Source organism: Podarcis vaucheri (genome assembly GCF_965113315.1).
Source record: "Podarcis vaucheri genome assembly, chromosome: 9".
In the NCBI taxonomy this organism is placed as follows: Eukaryota; Metazoa; Chordata; class Lepidosauria; order Squamata; family Lacertidae; genus Podarcis; species Podarcis vaucheri.
In genome coordinates this window covers 19921028-19938417 of record NC_138767.1, presented here as the reverse complement: position 1 = coordinate 19938417, position 17390 = coordinate 19921028, and the positions used below count along the sequence as shown (strand labels likewise).

The 17390-nt window shown below is 41.2% G+C and overlaps 1 protein-coding gene across 3 annotated transcripts in view; it reads left to right on the top strand.

The window, feature by feature from the left end:
- UNC5C (unc-5 netrin receptor C) overlaps positions 1 to 17390 on the top strand; it is a 319406-nt gene that overhangs the window by 243549 nt on the left and 58467 nt on the right. For 2 of the 3 annotated variants that reach the window (XM_082236368.1, XM_082236366.1), the window contains exons 5-7: positions 4977 to 5157; positions 8176 to 8343; positions 10569 to 10733. In XM_082236368.1, coding sequence (XP_082092494.1) covers positions 4977 to 5157; positions 8176 to 8343; positions 10569 to 10733 — 514 coding nt within the window. The remainder of the gene's footprint in view (positions 1 to 4976; positions 5158 to 8175; positions 8344 to 10568; positions 10734 to 17390) is intronic. The other variant, XM_082236367.1, reaches the window with a different exon arrangement.

Genomic DNA, 17390 nt, shown 5'->3' with positions numbered 1-17390 from the left:
GTATTTGTTAGTGTTTTAATTTGTTGTTATCAGCTGCCTTGAGTTCTGCTGAGGAAGGATAGGCTAGAAATACTTTAATTTTATTTTTTTTAAAAGAAGTATTTTCCCACCTAGTGGGGAAAATGGCAAATTCATGTTTATTAAAGTTAAGACAGAGCATGCTCAGCGGTTGTCCTGTTTTCCAGGATGGGTGCCAAACTGTTGCTTGTGTGAACAGATAGCAAAGTAAAACCCTGTTATCATTTCACACTGTGAGGGTCGCCTCCATATATTGTACCTGGTGATGAGGATAAGCTGCTTCCCTGATTCTTAATATGCTATAAGGAGGAGCGTGGCTGGAAAATGACTACCTATGGAATTGTGAAAGTGTTTGATGCTGATAGGAGGACTGGGTTTCAGCAGGCAGAAAGCACTTCATTGCTAATTATATTGATGATCACAAAAAGTGTGCAGTGCAGCTGTTTGTGGCGCAAAGACATATGGCACGGTTAGAAGCTTGGTAGCACCTGAAAAACCCACTGCCAAACCCTTGAAGAGCTAATTGAAATTGTCTCGCATCATGATAAAGCTCATTCTACCAGACATTGTTCAATGCTTAAGTTTAAATGCAAAATAAGGTTTCATTATATGATGTGCATGTATATTCTAGCAGGCCCAAATGATAGGCAAATCATTTTCTCCTGTGAGGAGGAAGAGTGTGCTTCTTTTAAGAATACAACAGTCCATGATTTGTATACAGATTTATATTTTCAAAGGTTAAAAATTAAATATACGCCACCTAATCAACTGGTGTGACTTTTAAGTAGACTATGCAAAACCTAAAACTAATTTGCTTTGCCTGCCCTCAATTCATTATTTTAACATTAAACAGTTGCTCAAAATGTTCTACAGACCTGATTAGGGCCATGCAAGGCAGCCCTTGTGACAATTGTGGGTTTTTCTCCCTTGCTGATGGCTGTTGGTCTCACATTTCATGTTGGGTGACATGTGGCAGGTTCCCTCAGTTAATTAGAACAAATGTGCCAATTATGTTAATATATCTTCCGATGCCAATCAGTGAATAATTAGAGACAACACATCTGTCTCCCACCAGGGAGTAGGAGAGAGTGAGCAAGAGAAAGCAGGAACTACAAGGTGCAAAGTGCTCTAAATTGCTGCCACAGTGGATTGTGCATTTCTTCCCTATGAATGCAGTGTCATGAAAGCCTTGCACATGCTTTAGCAATTGTGTGTGTGCGTGTGTGTGTGTGTGTTCACACACAGGGAGGGCATGAAGTTGCATGCAATCACATTTTCCTTAGGCTGACATATTGGAAGAATTATCCAGGTGCTTTGTTACAGTGAAAATTCTGCAACACCACTATAGTATTTATGGTGTTAGGGTGTTGGGACCCTGTGGGTATCGCAGCTGCTTCTTTATGGGCAATGGTGTGCATCAAAAAAGCAAAGGAGCTTCAGTGACTTATCTATTATGTTATCACTGTGCATGAAGGGTGCTCTAGCCTTTCTGGGCTAATTGTTCCCATATTGCAGATATAGGTGAGGAGGGTGAGAGAATATATATGCATCTTTTAGCATGAAATTTTGGCATGGTTGAGAGATACGTTAATAAAAATATTATTCAAAGCTCCTTCAGTGTGATGTAGCCAGTGTGGTATAGTGGTTAAGAGCACGTGGACTCGTAATCTGGTGAACCGGGTTCACGTCCCCGCTCCTCCACATGCAGCTGTGGGATGACCTTGGGCTAGTCACACTTCTCTGAGGCCTCTCAGCCTCACTCACCTCACAGAGTGTTTGTTGTGGGGGAGGAAGGGAAAGGAGATTGTTAGCCGCTTTGAGACTCCTTTGGGTAGTGATACAGCGGGATATCAAATCCAAACTCTCTTCAGTTTCCTTTTGTGTGAGCCATGATTGGCTTACCACAAACAAGAAAATGTGTGAGCTCCTAGTGGGGAGTTTGTGGCTGCTTTGCTCCTGTGGTTGTTATGTGGTTGCATTGCACTAAGTTAAGCTATGGCTTGTGTTAGTGTTGCATCCAAACCCTAGCTCTAGTTCCATACACTCTCTTCCAGACTAACTGTGAGCTGTGTGTCCTATGGTTTACAGCTCAAAATTTGTCTGGGAGAGTTAAACCATAATCATGAATTCAGGAAACATTGTAAGTCAAACCATGGCTTGGCACAGCAGCAGAATGGCCAGGAAAGGAACAAAACAGCTGCCATATTTTCTTTGGGAGCGCACACATTTTCCCATTCATACCAAGCCATAGTTTAGCTCAGTGTTACGTGCAAATGAGGACAGTAGGGATAAAGAAATCCACTAGCTGCTATCAGAGTGAGAAGACCTGGATTCACAAGCAGATGTGTTATTTGCATATATATCAGTTGCAATAACCTTCTTTTTAAAAATAGCAGCTGTGGAGGGCCCTGATCCAGATTGGCTCCATGGTATTGAGTAAGTAGGGCCTCAACCCTTTATCCATGGCACAACTGTTCTGTTAGGACAGAAGCTTCAATTCACACCAAAATTAGAGGATATAAATCTGACGACATTACAGGGGTGTCTAATGTAAAGAAGCATAAAGCATAGAACTATAGTAATACGGAGCTCCTAAATTACTGAAATATGTGAAAATATAGATGAAGCAGGACTTTTTATTGCAAATTGTCCTTCATTTTCCTGAGGTAATTGCAATGTGCATTTTCTATCTGGAGCAATTGTTGTTTGCCTTATATAGTACTATTACCAGTGACATTATGACTCTCTCATTTTTTAAAGGCCCTACAAGTAGATCTGGTGGTTTTGGTCAAAGCCCCAAGGAGCTTAAAATGCAATATCCTGTCTTTTATGATAAATTATACACATAAAACAGTGGCAAATGGTTTGAATTTTTATCCTCTGAGTGTGTCTCCAGCATTTTAGAAGAAATTATAACAGAGCTCTGATGAAGAAGGCATAGCAAGGCTTGATTTTGAGAAACATTATGAAAGAGATGGAACCATAGGAGGGAAGTTAGCCTAAGGTACAGGAGAAAATGGCAAACATCATTAGAGAGGTTTTTTCCAATCATCTTCTTTTACGTGACTCTGCCCCATATCTCAACTCCATCTTGTCTTTCTTGTGGCTTTGTGCAGCTGTGCTTACGTTATCTGGGTTCTCAACATACCTTGAGCCAGTTTTCCTGTATTATTACATCTACAATGGACAGTATTTGGTTTTACTGTACTTTTTAATAAAGTTAATTTTGTACTTCATTTTGTACTCATACTCATTCACTTGGGAGTAAGCCCCATCAAACTCTGTAGGACTTATTTCGAAGTAGATATGTATTGGGTTACATCATTAGTGATTTCTTCTCTGTATTTAGTTTCCATATTTGAAAAGCACTGTCGTTATATTGGTATGATTTTTGCAGCAAAGTGTGCAAAGTATTTTGGTTTCCTTGTACTTTGTGGTAACAAGTATGTAAACAACAACAACAACTAAGTATCATCCTTCTTTAACAAATAAGGATCATAGATAAGTTTGTTATATAGAAGTCCATTTCATTAAATTCTGTTGGACACCCCACCATATCACTAGGCAGAGGGAGGTAGCTACCTTGGGTACAGATGTCAGAAAAAGGAAGCAGTTCTGCCACCATCTGCTGAGTCTCTAACTAGCCTCTTCTACACCTCTTAAGCTACTTAGCTGCCTTTAGGCACCACAGTGGTGAGGATTGCAGGTGATGTGCATGCCTACCTATGGACAAGGCTTTGCACATTGGCATCAAATGATCATGTATGGGATAACATAGAACACTCAGTTCAAATATGCATATTCCTGCCTTGGAGTAATCATTCCTTTGGTGGGACTTAACTGGTTCTAGCAAGGAATGAATCAAGCTTTGTGTTACTGAAAACGGGAGAGGCTTACTGCCTATATGCTCATAGTGTTTTCTGTGACTGAAATAAGATGGAGCAGGCTTCGTTGGCTTCCAGTCTCCTTGGGCAGATGTTCAAATGGTTTAGGGTAAAGGGGATGTTTGTCAGGACAAACCAGGTCTTTATTAGTAGTGAGACCCTTCTGTGTTCCATTGGGTTGGCCAGGGGCTGAGAATATTTCTGTTTTTCTTCGTTTCATTAAATTGCTAGGCACAAATTCCAATGATCCAGTGACATGAAGGCACTGCTTTGATCCATCCTGATCCTGGGTCTCTAAAGCATGCTCAGTTCAAAAGCAAATAAGCCACTGAATGTTCAGCCAAGTTATGCTAGAGTAGCTTACCTCAGGCAGCTCTGGGAGAATGGGGTGCTTCTCTGGAGTGGAAATGAATGGAATATTGTATAGCTAGAGAACGCATGTCTATATCTTTAACTATTTCCCTCTGTTTGTCTACAAACATTTTTTTAAATGTTTGTATAAAGATTAGGAGTGTTAAGTTGCAACTGTGGCTAATATGCTTGTAGCATATATAGTAGAATCTATGCACACATTATCCTTGTTTTTACATCTGAACACAAGATGCTTTACTTGTAAAATGCTTTGGGTTTATGTCTATAAATGTAATATGTGAGGGAGGCAGATTTGCAAGTCTATAGCATTGTGAGCACCCTCAGCCAAGATGCATCATTTATTGTAACGTTCTTTGATTCTATCTGTATTGTACATTTTTATTGCTAGACACTCTAAGAGTATTGCCGAAGGGCAGGGTAGGAATGCAGTAGTTCCCCTACACATTTTGCTTCATATTTTCCTTTTCAAGAGGCCTACTGACTTACATTTATATATGCAAAAGCTCAGAGTGCCATCTGTTTCTGTCTCTTGGTGGCCCTGTATGTAGACAATATTGAGTTAGATGGACCAGGTTTTTGATTCCGTATAGAGCAGCTTCCTACATGTCTAGTCTTCCTGATATAGATATTAATTTTTTAAAAAAACTCCACTGCATGCTATTTCTGGTAGGGGCTGCTGACCTTCCCTGTAAATCTCAACAGGTAGAGTGGCTGAAAAATGAAGAGGTGATTGATCCCGTTGAAGACCGGAATTTTTACATCACTATTGACCACAACCTGATCATAAAGCAGGCACGCCTCTCTGACACAGCCAATTATACTTGTGTTGCCAAAAACATTGTGGCCAAGAGGAAGAGCACGACTGCTGCTGTCATTGTTTATGGTAAGGGGAAATGGTTTTGCCTCACAATGAAACTACAGCTTGATCTACCAAATTAATACAGTGAGTTGTACCATCCAGCTGGCTATTTCTCTCCAGGATCTGGCAAGCAGAATATGCATATGATCACATGACTGTCAGCTAAAATGTATATCCCTTGGAAAGACCTTCTTGGACAAGGGGGACATGTGTGTATGTGTATTTAGGGATTTATATTTTGCCTTTTTGCAAATGACTAACGGTGGCTAAACTAATCAATAGCATTAAAACAACAGCAGCAAATAACAAAATCTGCAGATTAAACAAAGATAACCATAAAAACAGTGACACTAGTGAGCCATTAAAACAGTTTGAATTAGAGTAGTTATCCTGAAAAGCAATCAAATGTCATTAAAACACTAGCAGAACACAATGGATATCTCTTCTCCAATAGCCACTTGCCCAACCAAAGATTGTACTTGATGGAGAGATCAAATGACCCAAATTGGTCTATAGACCTTGTCACCAACTATTTTTTGGACTAGCACTGTGTGGAATGGAATAAATCACAAAGGTTCTTGCCCTCTTCCCCTCCTCCCCAAACACAAAGCCTGTGGACAATTGGCAAATGTTTCAGCATCTCAAATTTCACTGCACTAGCTATGGCAGTGTTGTCATAAAGCTACACTGATCCTCTAAATCATGAAGTCTTCTGCCTCATCACATAATCCAGGCAAATCCATCTATACAATCCACTTATTAAGCATCCCTACATATAATGCCCCCAGTGCAGAACTGCCATACCACATAGAAGTTTCCCAGTTGGCTCCATGTGGCTGGAACAATGTACGTATAAACTGTCCTTTGTTGTCTACTAAAGTGAGAATAGTATTGTGAAGATAAAACCTAGCTCTAATGGTACCATAGATGATCCTTGTTGCTTTTATCACAATCAGTTTAATTACAAGACAGATTATGCTAGAACTTTTATTTTGCAGGTAGGGCAGCAGTTTCGCTTAATTGTAAGCAGTTGTCTCAGCGAAGTCACAGTGAGGGCTTTTCATTCCTCTTTCTGTGAGGAAAATGGTTGAATACAGCTAATTAGCAGTATTTGTGATACAAAGGAGGCCCAACAGACGCACACAGCATAGTTCAGCTGGAGAGCACAATAGCATACAGGAACAGAAGCAAGGCTCAGCACACACTAGATATAATTATTCTTTCCAAACACAAAGAGTTTGACTAGGTAGGTGGAACTTCGTCACCTGTTGCTGAAATGCTGTGAGGAATAGGGGATTGGAGTTGAAAACCTGATAAGCCTACCTAAGGTACTTTTTGCATGAGCTCACACCTCTGTGACAAAGACTGTCAGTGAATTAAGGAAAACAGCCATTCAATCCTATACAGAAGCCAGTGGTCAAGGTTGTTGGAGGCTAAGTTCAGCAACATATAGAGGGCCTTATGCTCTCTACCCTTGACCTAAGGCATGCTGCAAATGAGGATAGGCACCGGTGCAGGAATGAGTAGAGCAAAGGTGCACTGAGCTATTTTTGTTTTCCAATAGAGCATGTAGAGAATGGTGTTTTTGTTTGCTAGTCACACTGGATATAAGTTATTCCCAGTATCAGAGGCTGTATGCATCTGAAAACCAGTTGCTGGAGAACATGAGTGGGGAGAGTGTGATGGTGCTCATACTCTGCTTGCAGGCTTCCCATGGGAAGCTGGTTGGCAACTGTGCAAATCAAAGGCTAGGCTAGGTAGGTCTTTGGTCTGATCCAGAAGGAGTCTTCTTACATTCTTATTTTTAATCAAAACACAGTGAGCTGAAGAAATTAGTTCTTCTTGTTACTGTGGAATGCTGACGTCCCATGCTTTGCTTTCTTTCACATTTCATTACCAAGGCATAAAAACGGAACCAGTGGGAATATGCAGTCAATACTGCCTTTGGCCTGCAAGAATTAGAGCCTAGATCCCATATTACATTCAACATGTGAGAGCAGCCTGGCGTTCTGCTGTTGAGAAATCTGAAGGCTTCCTAGGGAAGAGATAAAGGAAGATAAAGAACTTATAAAGAGAAAGAGAGGTGACTAAGAGCACATTTTCTGTCTATGTGGTTGCATTCATTTTCAACTTTCTCTGCCTCAAGGCAGGACAACCTTCAGAATTCTCAACAGGCTGTTGTCACGTGGTAAGCATTAATATTATTATACTAATTATTAAATTTCTATATTATTCTTCATCCAAAGATCATAGGGCAGTTTACAATATGAAAACATAAACATATATTCCATAATAACAAACTAAAACAATACACACACAACCCCAACATATACAATTTTATAAGCCACAGATTGTTTAATTAGCTAAAGGCCTGCAAGAAGATGAATATTTTTGCCTGGCACCAGGCAAGATAATAAAAATAAAACAGATAAAGTAGTTAAAACAATATAGCACCCTTACTCCTGGCAATTGTGAGCTTCATCAGAGCAGTCTGGAAGTCCATCTATCTCTGGGAAGGGTGCATTTTAATGGCATGCCACATAACGCTGTTTAAAATGGGGAAGGGGAGAAAAGTTAACTGATAACAGAGTAGTGAATTAATGCTCTGTTAGAAAAGGAATTTTGTAATTAGGGTTGGTACATCTACTAGGGGAGGGATACATTACTCATTTGCATTTGCTGATTCATTTAATTAGAATTCATAAATTGTATGCCAGTGTTCCACATATCAGCTGGGATGGAAATAAAGATCAGTTGAATCACTACCCTAATTGTAGTGCACTTAACTGAGGAGTTTGGCAGGCTGTTGGAAACCAAAAGGGAAATTGCATGCAATACATAAGAGTGAAGAGCTTCAGCTTTTAAGAAGCACCAGTTCATGTGTATAGATAACTAAAGCTCCAACATTCACCATACCTGGCTTAATAAAGAGGCCAACACACTACATGAAATAGTAAAAGCATTAGGATTCCTGTGAAATCTCAGTGTTCATTGACTTATATACCCTGCCTTTGAGCCTTCTCGATTTCTCTGTCTTCTCAGTCAATGGAGGATGGTCAACCTGGACCGAGTGGTCTGTCTGCAACAGCCGTTGTGGAAAAGGCTCCCAGAAGCGCACAAGAACCTGTACCAACCCTGCTCCACTCAATGGAGGTGCCTTCTGTGAAGGCCAAAGTTTGCAGAAAATAGCTTGTACCACATTGTGTCCAGGTATGTCAAATATAACTCTGATGGGTCCACTTCTGTATATTTTGTTTCAATCTTGTTCTTCTAGCATCAAGCTTTTGGGAGATAACTGTTTTCTTGTTCCCCCCTCCCCTCCCTTTCAGCGGGTAAATGTTTCATTCTGTTATATAAATGCACAGAATGGTGTGCAAACAGCAGTAGGTTCATTCCAATTATTGCACAAAGCTTACCCGCCATCTCTGTTCTTTGTAATTTGCAATTTACGTAACATTTCAAAGCTCAAAATCTTAAGAGACTTAAGTCTTAGCTCTGTTAAAATCTCTGGAAGTAAACTGGAATTTAAGTATATAAAATGATTCTGAGCAGTAAAGCTGAAAACAATATTTTAAGCTCTTGGGTGAAGACTTTTTTACCTGCCAGGACAAACAAGGGCATTCAGAGGGGAACTTTCCCCCCTTCTTGCTACATTTTGGTCACCTTGCTCAAAGACTTGATATCATCCTGCTCACTAGAGATTTGATATTTTTGAATACTTGTCGATATATTTTGTTTTAAAGCATATTTTAGATATTTTGTTTTTGTAAACTGCCTGAAGATATTTTTTTTATAGTAAGCAATCTATAAATTGACTAGTAAAGAACATAATGAATAAATAGAGACTGGTAAACTCTCCACATCTCATTTGGGATTGATTTTCAAATAATCTGAGGTTCCACCCCCACCTCTGCAAAACGAAATAAACACAAAGAAAGAACTTGGATAATTTTCTGAACCAACACAAGTCTCTGAAAATGACCCATCCTACCTATCTCCATCAGACCCAGAAAACAAACACACACACACACACACACACATACACACACACACCTACCTGGCCAGTGACAACATGAACCGCAGTAGTATGTGGGGAAATGGGATATGGGGAGGTCTGTCTACCTTCCTATCTGTCACCATGACTTTCTGGCCCTTGATAGTTGTAGTAACCAAAGCAATAGCACTTGGAATACTACAAATCTCAAAGACCACTGTGTTTCTCTCCCTAGTGCACTGTTATGTAGGGCTCTAAGATGATGGACAAAGAGAGGGCAAGTGTCCAACTTCCCATCTCGCTATGTGCTTCAGTTGCTTGTGATACTGTTGATGTTGTCCAAGTATGCAAAAGAAACAGAGAGCATGTTTGGCAGAGGAAACAGCCTAAGGGCAACAGTGTTTGGGGGTCAAGGAGGGTCAGAAATTTAGTGTCACTTCTGCATCTGTGCTCAAATCTTGTGTGTTTGGATGGGGTGGCAAGTGAGAATTATGGTTCAGCTAATCAGGATTATTAAATCTAATGAGTGACACAAACTCTAATGATGAAGGTGGTAGCCCGGCAGCTTGCTATTAGACTGCTGCTTCTCATACTACAAGCATTTGTTAAAGCAGAAAGTCATCACTGTGGATAGTTGGGCTCAATCTTATCATGAAGTCAGTGACCGCATCAGAGTCACTGATTGCTTCCATATATGCTTCATATTGGATGTTAAACATGATTTATGTTCGCACAAAGTTTGTGGAGGTGTTATACAATGTTAGCTGTTAGATTTCGTCCTATTTGTTTGCAGTGATGCTATATGTCACAGTGTCAAGCAATTCTTATCCCACCACATTCTCCTTCACTTTTCTTTGCTGTAAAAAGTACAGATTTTTATTTGGAAGAGGGTTTGTTGTACAACCCGAGTTTGCACAACCTGAATTTTCTGGGATGCATTAAATCCCACCCAACAAATAGTGGGAATCTGGAAGTGTCCACTGAATCAGGGTGTTAGTAGCCAAATAGAAAGGGCTGCATATGTGCATTCGCTAGCAGCTTTCTGGGTGGAATTTGCTGTCCTTGAGCAATATGAATTTATTGTCAGATCACCGTAAGACTTCATTACAGCATGGCACCCCCACAATCTAGGCTGTTCCTTCAACAAATAAGGCAAATGGTCCAGAAACAGACTGAAACGAAGCCCTTTAATATAGGCTTCAGAGTATTTTCAGACTAAAATAAATATCCTTGATATTGCATGATCTGTATTTTGGATAAATAAAATATCGGCTTTCTCAAATGTTGTACCACTCTTCATGCACAGCAGATTCGCATCTGGATTTTTTAGTTTTTTTTTTAAAAAAATGACTTTATAAACAAGTCTTTATTTGCATCTCTGCCTCTTGCCTCCCTCCCCTTCAAAATTGATTTATTTATTTTTTACTTTTTTCTGGAACAGTAGATGGAAGGTGGACACCATGGAGTAAATGGTCTACCTGCGGAACAGAGTGTACCCACTGGCGCAGGAGGGAATGTATGGCCCCAGCACCAAAGAACGGGGGGAAAGACTGTGAAGGCCTTGTCTTACAGTCCAAGAACTGCACAGATGGTCTGTGTATGCAGAGTAAGTAGAAGTACATGAATGCAGCTACACTGGCAATGTGATTTGTAGAAGAAAGAAACCTGCTGAAAAAAAACAATTAAAGATTCAATATTCTCATACTATATTGCTGGAGTGGATCCAAAAAGGACCCTCCACTTTATGACAACACAGCGGTGGGCGGGAAACCCACAATCCTGCATTTAAAACATTTGGCAGAAGTTTCAGGAAAATGCCCTGCTCTGTGCTCCATTTGGGAAGAATTTCGACTGAAACTTGCTAGGCATGGGAGGCCATGCTTCCTTAAAAAAAAAAAGGTGCACAATTGCATGAGGGTTTAAACAGCAAATCCTTCATATATTTATTTATTTATTTTTCCATCTCTCCTTAATTTCTCCCTCCTGGGATTTGGACTTGCAAGCCTCAGTATGAGACCTGGCAAAGTTCTTGTGTGTTTTCTAGGTCTTGAGTACAACTGGAACCTCAGTCTGGAAGTGCCTTTAGGCACTGGCTGGACTAAAGTTCCAAACTTTATTAGATAAGTGCTAGTTTCTGCTTAGTGTATACCTCTATGGGATTGGTGTGGGTCTAGTCCTGCATGAGGATTTTTTTAAAGGAAAAACTGTGGTCATGGTACTAGATTTCTGTTGGCTCCTGCTCCTAAATACCTGTTTAATGACATATTCGTTTAGCCTACAATCCTCAGCACACTAATGAGGGATTAAGCCCCATTGAGCAAAGTGGGATTTTCTTCCAAATAGGAATCCAAGAAGCCGCCATACACCAAGTGAGACCAGCTCCATCCAGCTCAGTGTTTCCCAAACTTGGGCCTCCAGCTGTTGCTGGACTACAACTCCCATCATCCCTACCTAGCAGAACCAGTGGTCAGGGATGATGGGAATTGTAGTACCAAAAAAACAGCTGGGGACCCAAGTTTGAGAAACCCTGATCTAGCTCATGATTCTTCATACTGACAGCCAGCAGCTCTCCAGGATTTCAGGCAGGGAATATTGCCAGCTCAAACTGGATATACCAGGGATTGAATCTGGAACCCTTCAGCATGCAATGTGCATACCTTACGACTGAGCTACAACCCTTCCAAAGTAAATGTGCACTGATAGGCTCACATATTTAGAAGTCAAAACCTTTTGAACAAGCTTCCAAATAAACATGCATAGGATTTGTACTGATAGGATGTATACAATGGGCAGTTTTCACTGGGCCATGGCAATGGTATAATAAGAGTGATCATTGCCTATGGGCAACACACATTAACTTTTTCTGCCCAAATATAATCACTGTTCAAATAGATTGTGAAGGCTTTTGAAGCACTGCAAAGACTTTAGGGTGATGTTTTTCCCCTCCCTCCCTTTTTGATTCAAGTTACCTCAAAGGTAACAAAAAATAATTTCATGTGATTTTTATCTGACAATATCTATTCTTGTCAGCCATCTTGCAAGGTTGTCTTCAGTTCATCAGTGTATGGGAAGGAGGCAAGAAGCTTATGACTTTAGAAAAAAGCATATTTTTGTAATACTGAGTGGGGGGCAGGAGAATATCTATTCTTAACTTAATTTCCTGACAGTATGTCTTGGATATAGAAGAGATAATGTACATATAACTCTGCTGGTGTGAATGGACCATTATAACAAATTAGCACGGAAATATATCTCCTTCATTTCCATCAGAGCTTTACTGCCAGATTATATTTAGACAGGTGTATGTCATCTTTGTGTGTGTGCAGAGTCATTTAAGCAGAAATATTTTGGAGGGGGGGAGATTTTTATGTGACTGAAGAATAAGAGCCCTATAGGAATGTCATTATTATGTAGATAGTATATTGTTTTTTATGCTATTGGATACAAACCTATATTATTAGCCATAGGATGGAAATTTTCATGACTTGGTCCAATTCACGATACTGGCTTTGCGTTCAGATTCTTTCTCAGATTCTTCCTCAGATACAAGCTAGGTGAGTAATGTTGGGCCTAGTAGTAGTAATAGTGAATGGAAGATCTTAGCCATCTGGAATGTACTTGTGATAGAATACACATAAAGAAGAAGTTAATCCTCTTATACACAGCCAGGGATATGTAGCTGCATAAATAAATACAGATGTCCTAAAAAACATTGCTTTGTATCTACAAGCCTTTTCTCTTCCAGTCCATTATTTGCTACAGTAACATCACTCAGGCAAATCAATAAGCTCTTTCATTCACCTAGCCCTACTCCTGTGTAAAGAAGCAGTCAGAACTGCTATCGATTTCTTTGCGGATAAAAACTGTGGAGGTTTCCTTGAGCCCCTCCGCCCCTCAAACCCTCATAATTATAGTATTTTTCACCCAAAGCTGTAGTTTCTGCTTACCGCTAACTGTGGTATTTCTGGTGCAACTTGGCTGTCACATTTATTCAGACTAATGATCTTGCCAGTACACACACTCTCTTATTCTGTAGTTAGTATTTTCCCCCTAACGTGAAAGGATGAATAGTCATTAAGTCAGCGTGCCTTCAGAGAAAGGAGGGAGAGGGAGGGAGGGAGGGAGAGGGAGACAGCAAGACCGAATTGGAAAATAAAACTAGCTGTAGTGAAAATTTAGAACTGCTGTTATTAGAAAAGGGCTCCCAAGTACACAACCTCTTCTAGCTGGAGCCCTTACAATAATTTAATAATTATTGTAATAGCTTTAATTAGGCCTCAGCCACTGTCTGCGTTGTAAGGCACATTAAAAGTCTGGCCATCTGCCATCCGAAAGAGTTCATTTATTTACCTCTACATGGGCCATATTTTCATGTGCATTAAACATCAACAGTTTAGAAAAACCAGTGTATCAGGACTGTGTAGAAAGAAATAACTGTGGAGTTAATAAAATGAAAACTGTAGGGATGACCCAATGCATAGTCTGAATAAAAAAAACAAAAAACTGATCACTGGTGTCACCCCACCAACCTGTTGTGGAGAGAACTCTGGATCTAGAGTGAGCAAGTGCCTCCAAACAAAGAGCTACTTCCTCCCTAGACCTCATTGTTGGACCCCTGTGGTTACTTGAAGGAAAAACAATTTTCACATATAAAATAGTAAATTATTCCTAAGCGGGAGAATAAGGCTGCAGTCCTAAGCATACTTTCTACTTGTAAAATAAACTTTGCATATATATTAGCCATATTCAGGCATTTCATGTCTATGCACAGCACGAGGCAGAGGGGAAGCATCTGGGGCTGTAAAGAGAGGCAAAAATGTCCACCAAAATTGTTCAGAGTGAGAGCAAAGCTTTCTGCTCTCACTCTGAATTGGCTTAGTGATGTCATGTAACCAAATCTGATTTGTCTTCATGGGATTGCAACATAATCACTTCATCTGAATAATATCCTTGACTAATAGTAGTATGTTATGAGTAGGGGAGGGACGCAGGTGGCGCTGTGGGTTAAACCACAGAGCCTAGGACTTGCCAATCAGAAGGTCAGCGGTTCGAATCCCCGCGACAGGGTGAGCTCCCATTGCTCAGTCCCTGCTCCTACCAACCTAGCAGTTCAAAAGCATAGTGCAAGTAGATAAATAGGTACCGCTCTGGCAGGAAGGTAAACGGCGTTTCCGTGCGCTGCTCTGGTTCGCCAGAAGTGGCTTAGTCATGCTAGCCACATGACCCGGAAGCTGTACACTGGCTTCCTCGGCCAATAAAGCGAGATGAGTGCCACAACCCCAGAGTCGGTCACGACTGGACCTAACGGTAGGGGGGAACTTACCTTTATGAGTAGGGGGGGAAACAGATCAGTTCACACCATGAAGTATTTTATCAACTTCAGAGCAATATATTATTATTATTTTATGTCATGGATCTGTAGCTTCACTGCAGTCCACTTCTGTTGAAATTACCACCTGTCCTTCAGTGGTGGACCTTGGGCTCTCAGATTTCAGTGGTGCCCTATGCTGCACTAAAATTTTGCCATCCCCATCCCTCTCACACTGTTCTACATCATTGTTATGGCACCCCCTGTGCATGAGTCAGCTGATGGGACATTCCGGGATCCAATCAGAAGCTGGGATACTCTACTTAAATCAGGAGGGTTGAGCAGTATGGGAACCCCAAGGCAGGATGAATCCAAAATGGAGACTGACTGAAGGTGGGGGACAGACAACCAGATGGGAAGGGAGTTTAGAATCAAGTAGCTACAAAGAAAGAAGAGGAAAGGAGAAAGACACACACACACAGAGAGAGAGAGAGAGAGAGAGAGGGGAGTCTCTTTCTATTCATACTGACAAGACAGGACAGAATAGAGAGATGACAATAAAAATTGTGAAATCCAAGATTTTAATGGTGCTGGGCTTAGGCACAAGTATGCCATAGGTCATCCACCCAAGCAGCTACAAAAGATTGCAGCAAAGCCTGCAGTGTCAGTCTCAGTTAGATCTCAGTTGCAGGTTGGAGGGCTGTGCTGAGAGAGAGTAGTTTGCGTGTTCAGACCTTTAAACCTTCCCCTTAAATAAATTCAGACAAGCTCAAATTTTGGTTTGGTTTTTGGCAGAATTAAGGCCACAACTTTATTGATTACAGAAAGTGAGTGGTCAGCCTACTGTGAACACCTGGATAAGCGGAAAGCCGGAAACAGGCTATCTCCGCTACCCAAATGCTCCCCTGGACTCAGGCACAGGTACAACCCCCTCACAGGGGTTGACCAAGCCATCAAGTCCCTGTATTCCTTTAACGGAATACCCTTCACATGGTGAGACCGTTCTCCCATCACTTAGGAACCAGAGCCTATCCACAACCTTACAAGTTGTGACGATTTCCCACGTGGCAGGCGTAACCCAAATGGCAACAGCCAATCAGCCAAGTGGGGGAAATTCCTGCCGTGCCCCAGTCCCAACGATAGATGACACACGACGGCACAGCAAGGTCAAGCACACAGCCCTAAATATAGGGAGAGGTGGGCAGGTGTTCCAATGCACGCACCGAAAGAGGAAGCTCTGGGTCACATGCATAGGTATATATAGGTCCCTGATATATTGGCCTGATTGAACCCAGCATCAAGGGACCTACAAATTGGGTGTTGTGGCTATTCAATCAAACCCACCCACAACACAGGGTTTGGTTGCCAGGTCTCGCTGCAACACGTGCCCTCTTTAAGGGAGGACCCAATTTACAGCAAGCCTGCAGTGTAGCCCACTGCTAATACTGTATGTCAGAGGTGAGACTGAGACTAGTCCAGATTCCCATTCCAAAATACCACTCAGGTTGCAGCAAAGGTTAATCTAGGTGAACTACTGCTTCAGTCTTCCTTGCTGGCCAAATTAAACCCTTAGTTGCATGAAGAAGCCTAATGCTCCACTAACTAGCATGCAGACTGGTAGCACTTTAAAATGTACAAATACTTTTTAAAAACATGCATCCAAGTTAGAGCAGGAAGTCCTGTTTATGATGCTGTTTTTTGTTTGCTTTTTCAGTGGCTTGGGTAACACACATGAACACACACACACATACCAGGGGAACAGGCTGCTTGCCCATAAATCCTGAGCTATGGATTTAGTCATAGCTCTTCAGGAGCTGCCCTCTCTATGTTTTGCACATTGACCTCCAAGCTGTTCCTTGAGGGGAAAGAAAGGTTAATTTAACAACTCTGTCTTTTGTGTTGTAGTAATGTTACAACACAATGTTAATCTGGCAGCACACATAGCCCTGCATAATTAAGTGGTTATGTCAGGCCTTTCCTATGCAATATGTGTTCAGATTCCCTCTGTGCTTATTCTAAAAGCTATAATGGATTATAGATCATGATATTAGTGATGTGAACCTATCACGCCCTTGAGCAGATTAGCTTGCAGTAAGCAAGAAAGGAGGCTTTTGCTGTTGTTGTTTTGTTGTTGTTGTTTTAAAAAAGCAAAAAATAAAATACTTTTCTTGGAAGATCATCACAGTGAAACCCTCTTGAGTGCACACAAAGGAATTAAATGAGCCTTTGTATTAAAATGGAATAAGTCACTCTGAATATACCTGCCTATCTGCATAATCACATTCCCAACCATCCAGATGCAAAGCACATGCACACAGGGGCTTTCTGCACTTGATGTGGCACTCAAGCACTAAATTATATGCAGGAAAGCATTCATGCAAACAAAGATCCATGGGGGCAACATGTTTCTGTACTAACATAATTTACTTCTGGGTCAGGGCTGCCTTATTGAGCCAGGTCCACAATCTACTACTACCCCCTCTGTTGTGTGGACACCTGTGTGATAGTGGTTGAACAAGGTAGACATGGGAAGCTATTAGATAAAGACATTGTAACACTGGTCCATCTAGTTCAAGGGTGGAGAACTTCCCCCTCTCAGCAGGTGAAAAGTTTATCATCCCTAACCATCATGGACCAAATGATGCCAGTTGATGATGTCATAATGATGTCAGGTGATGAGCCTCTTTGAAGGCACATTGGCTGCAGAAGGAGGGAGTAGTTTCATTTCAAACTTCTGATGAAGCTGCTTTTCCTTCATTTTAGCAGCAATACTCTTCCTGCTCCTGGTGCAAAGTCCGCTCGCCCTGTGCATCAGTTGATGGGTCGTGGAAGTACATCTGGCTCCAGCAAAGGAGCATTCAGGAGCAAAGGAGCACTCAGGAGCTCATTTTAAGCTCCCAGGTTCCTTTGGAGCAACATTGATACCTGCCCTACACTTGACATCACAGATGACAT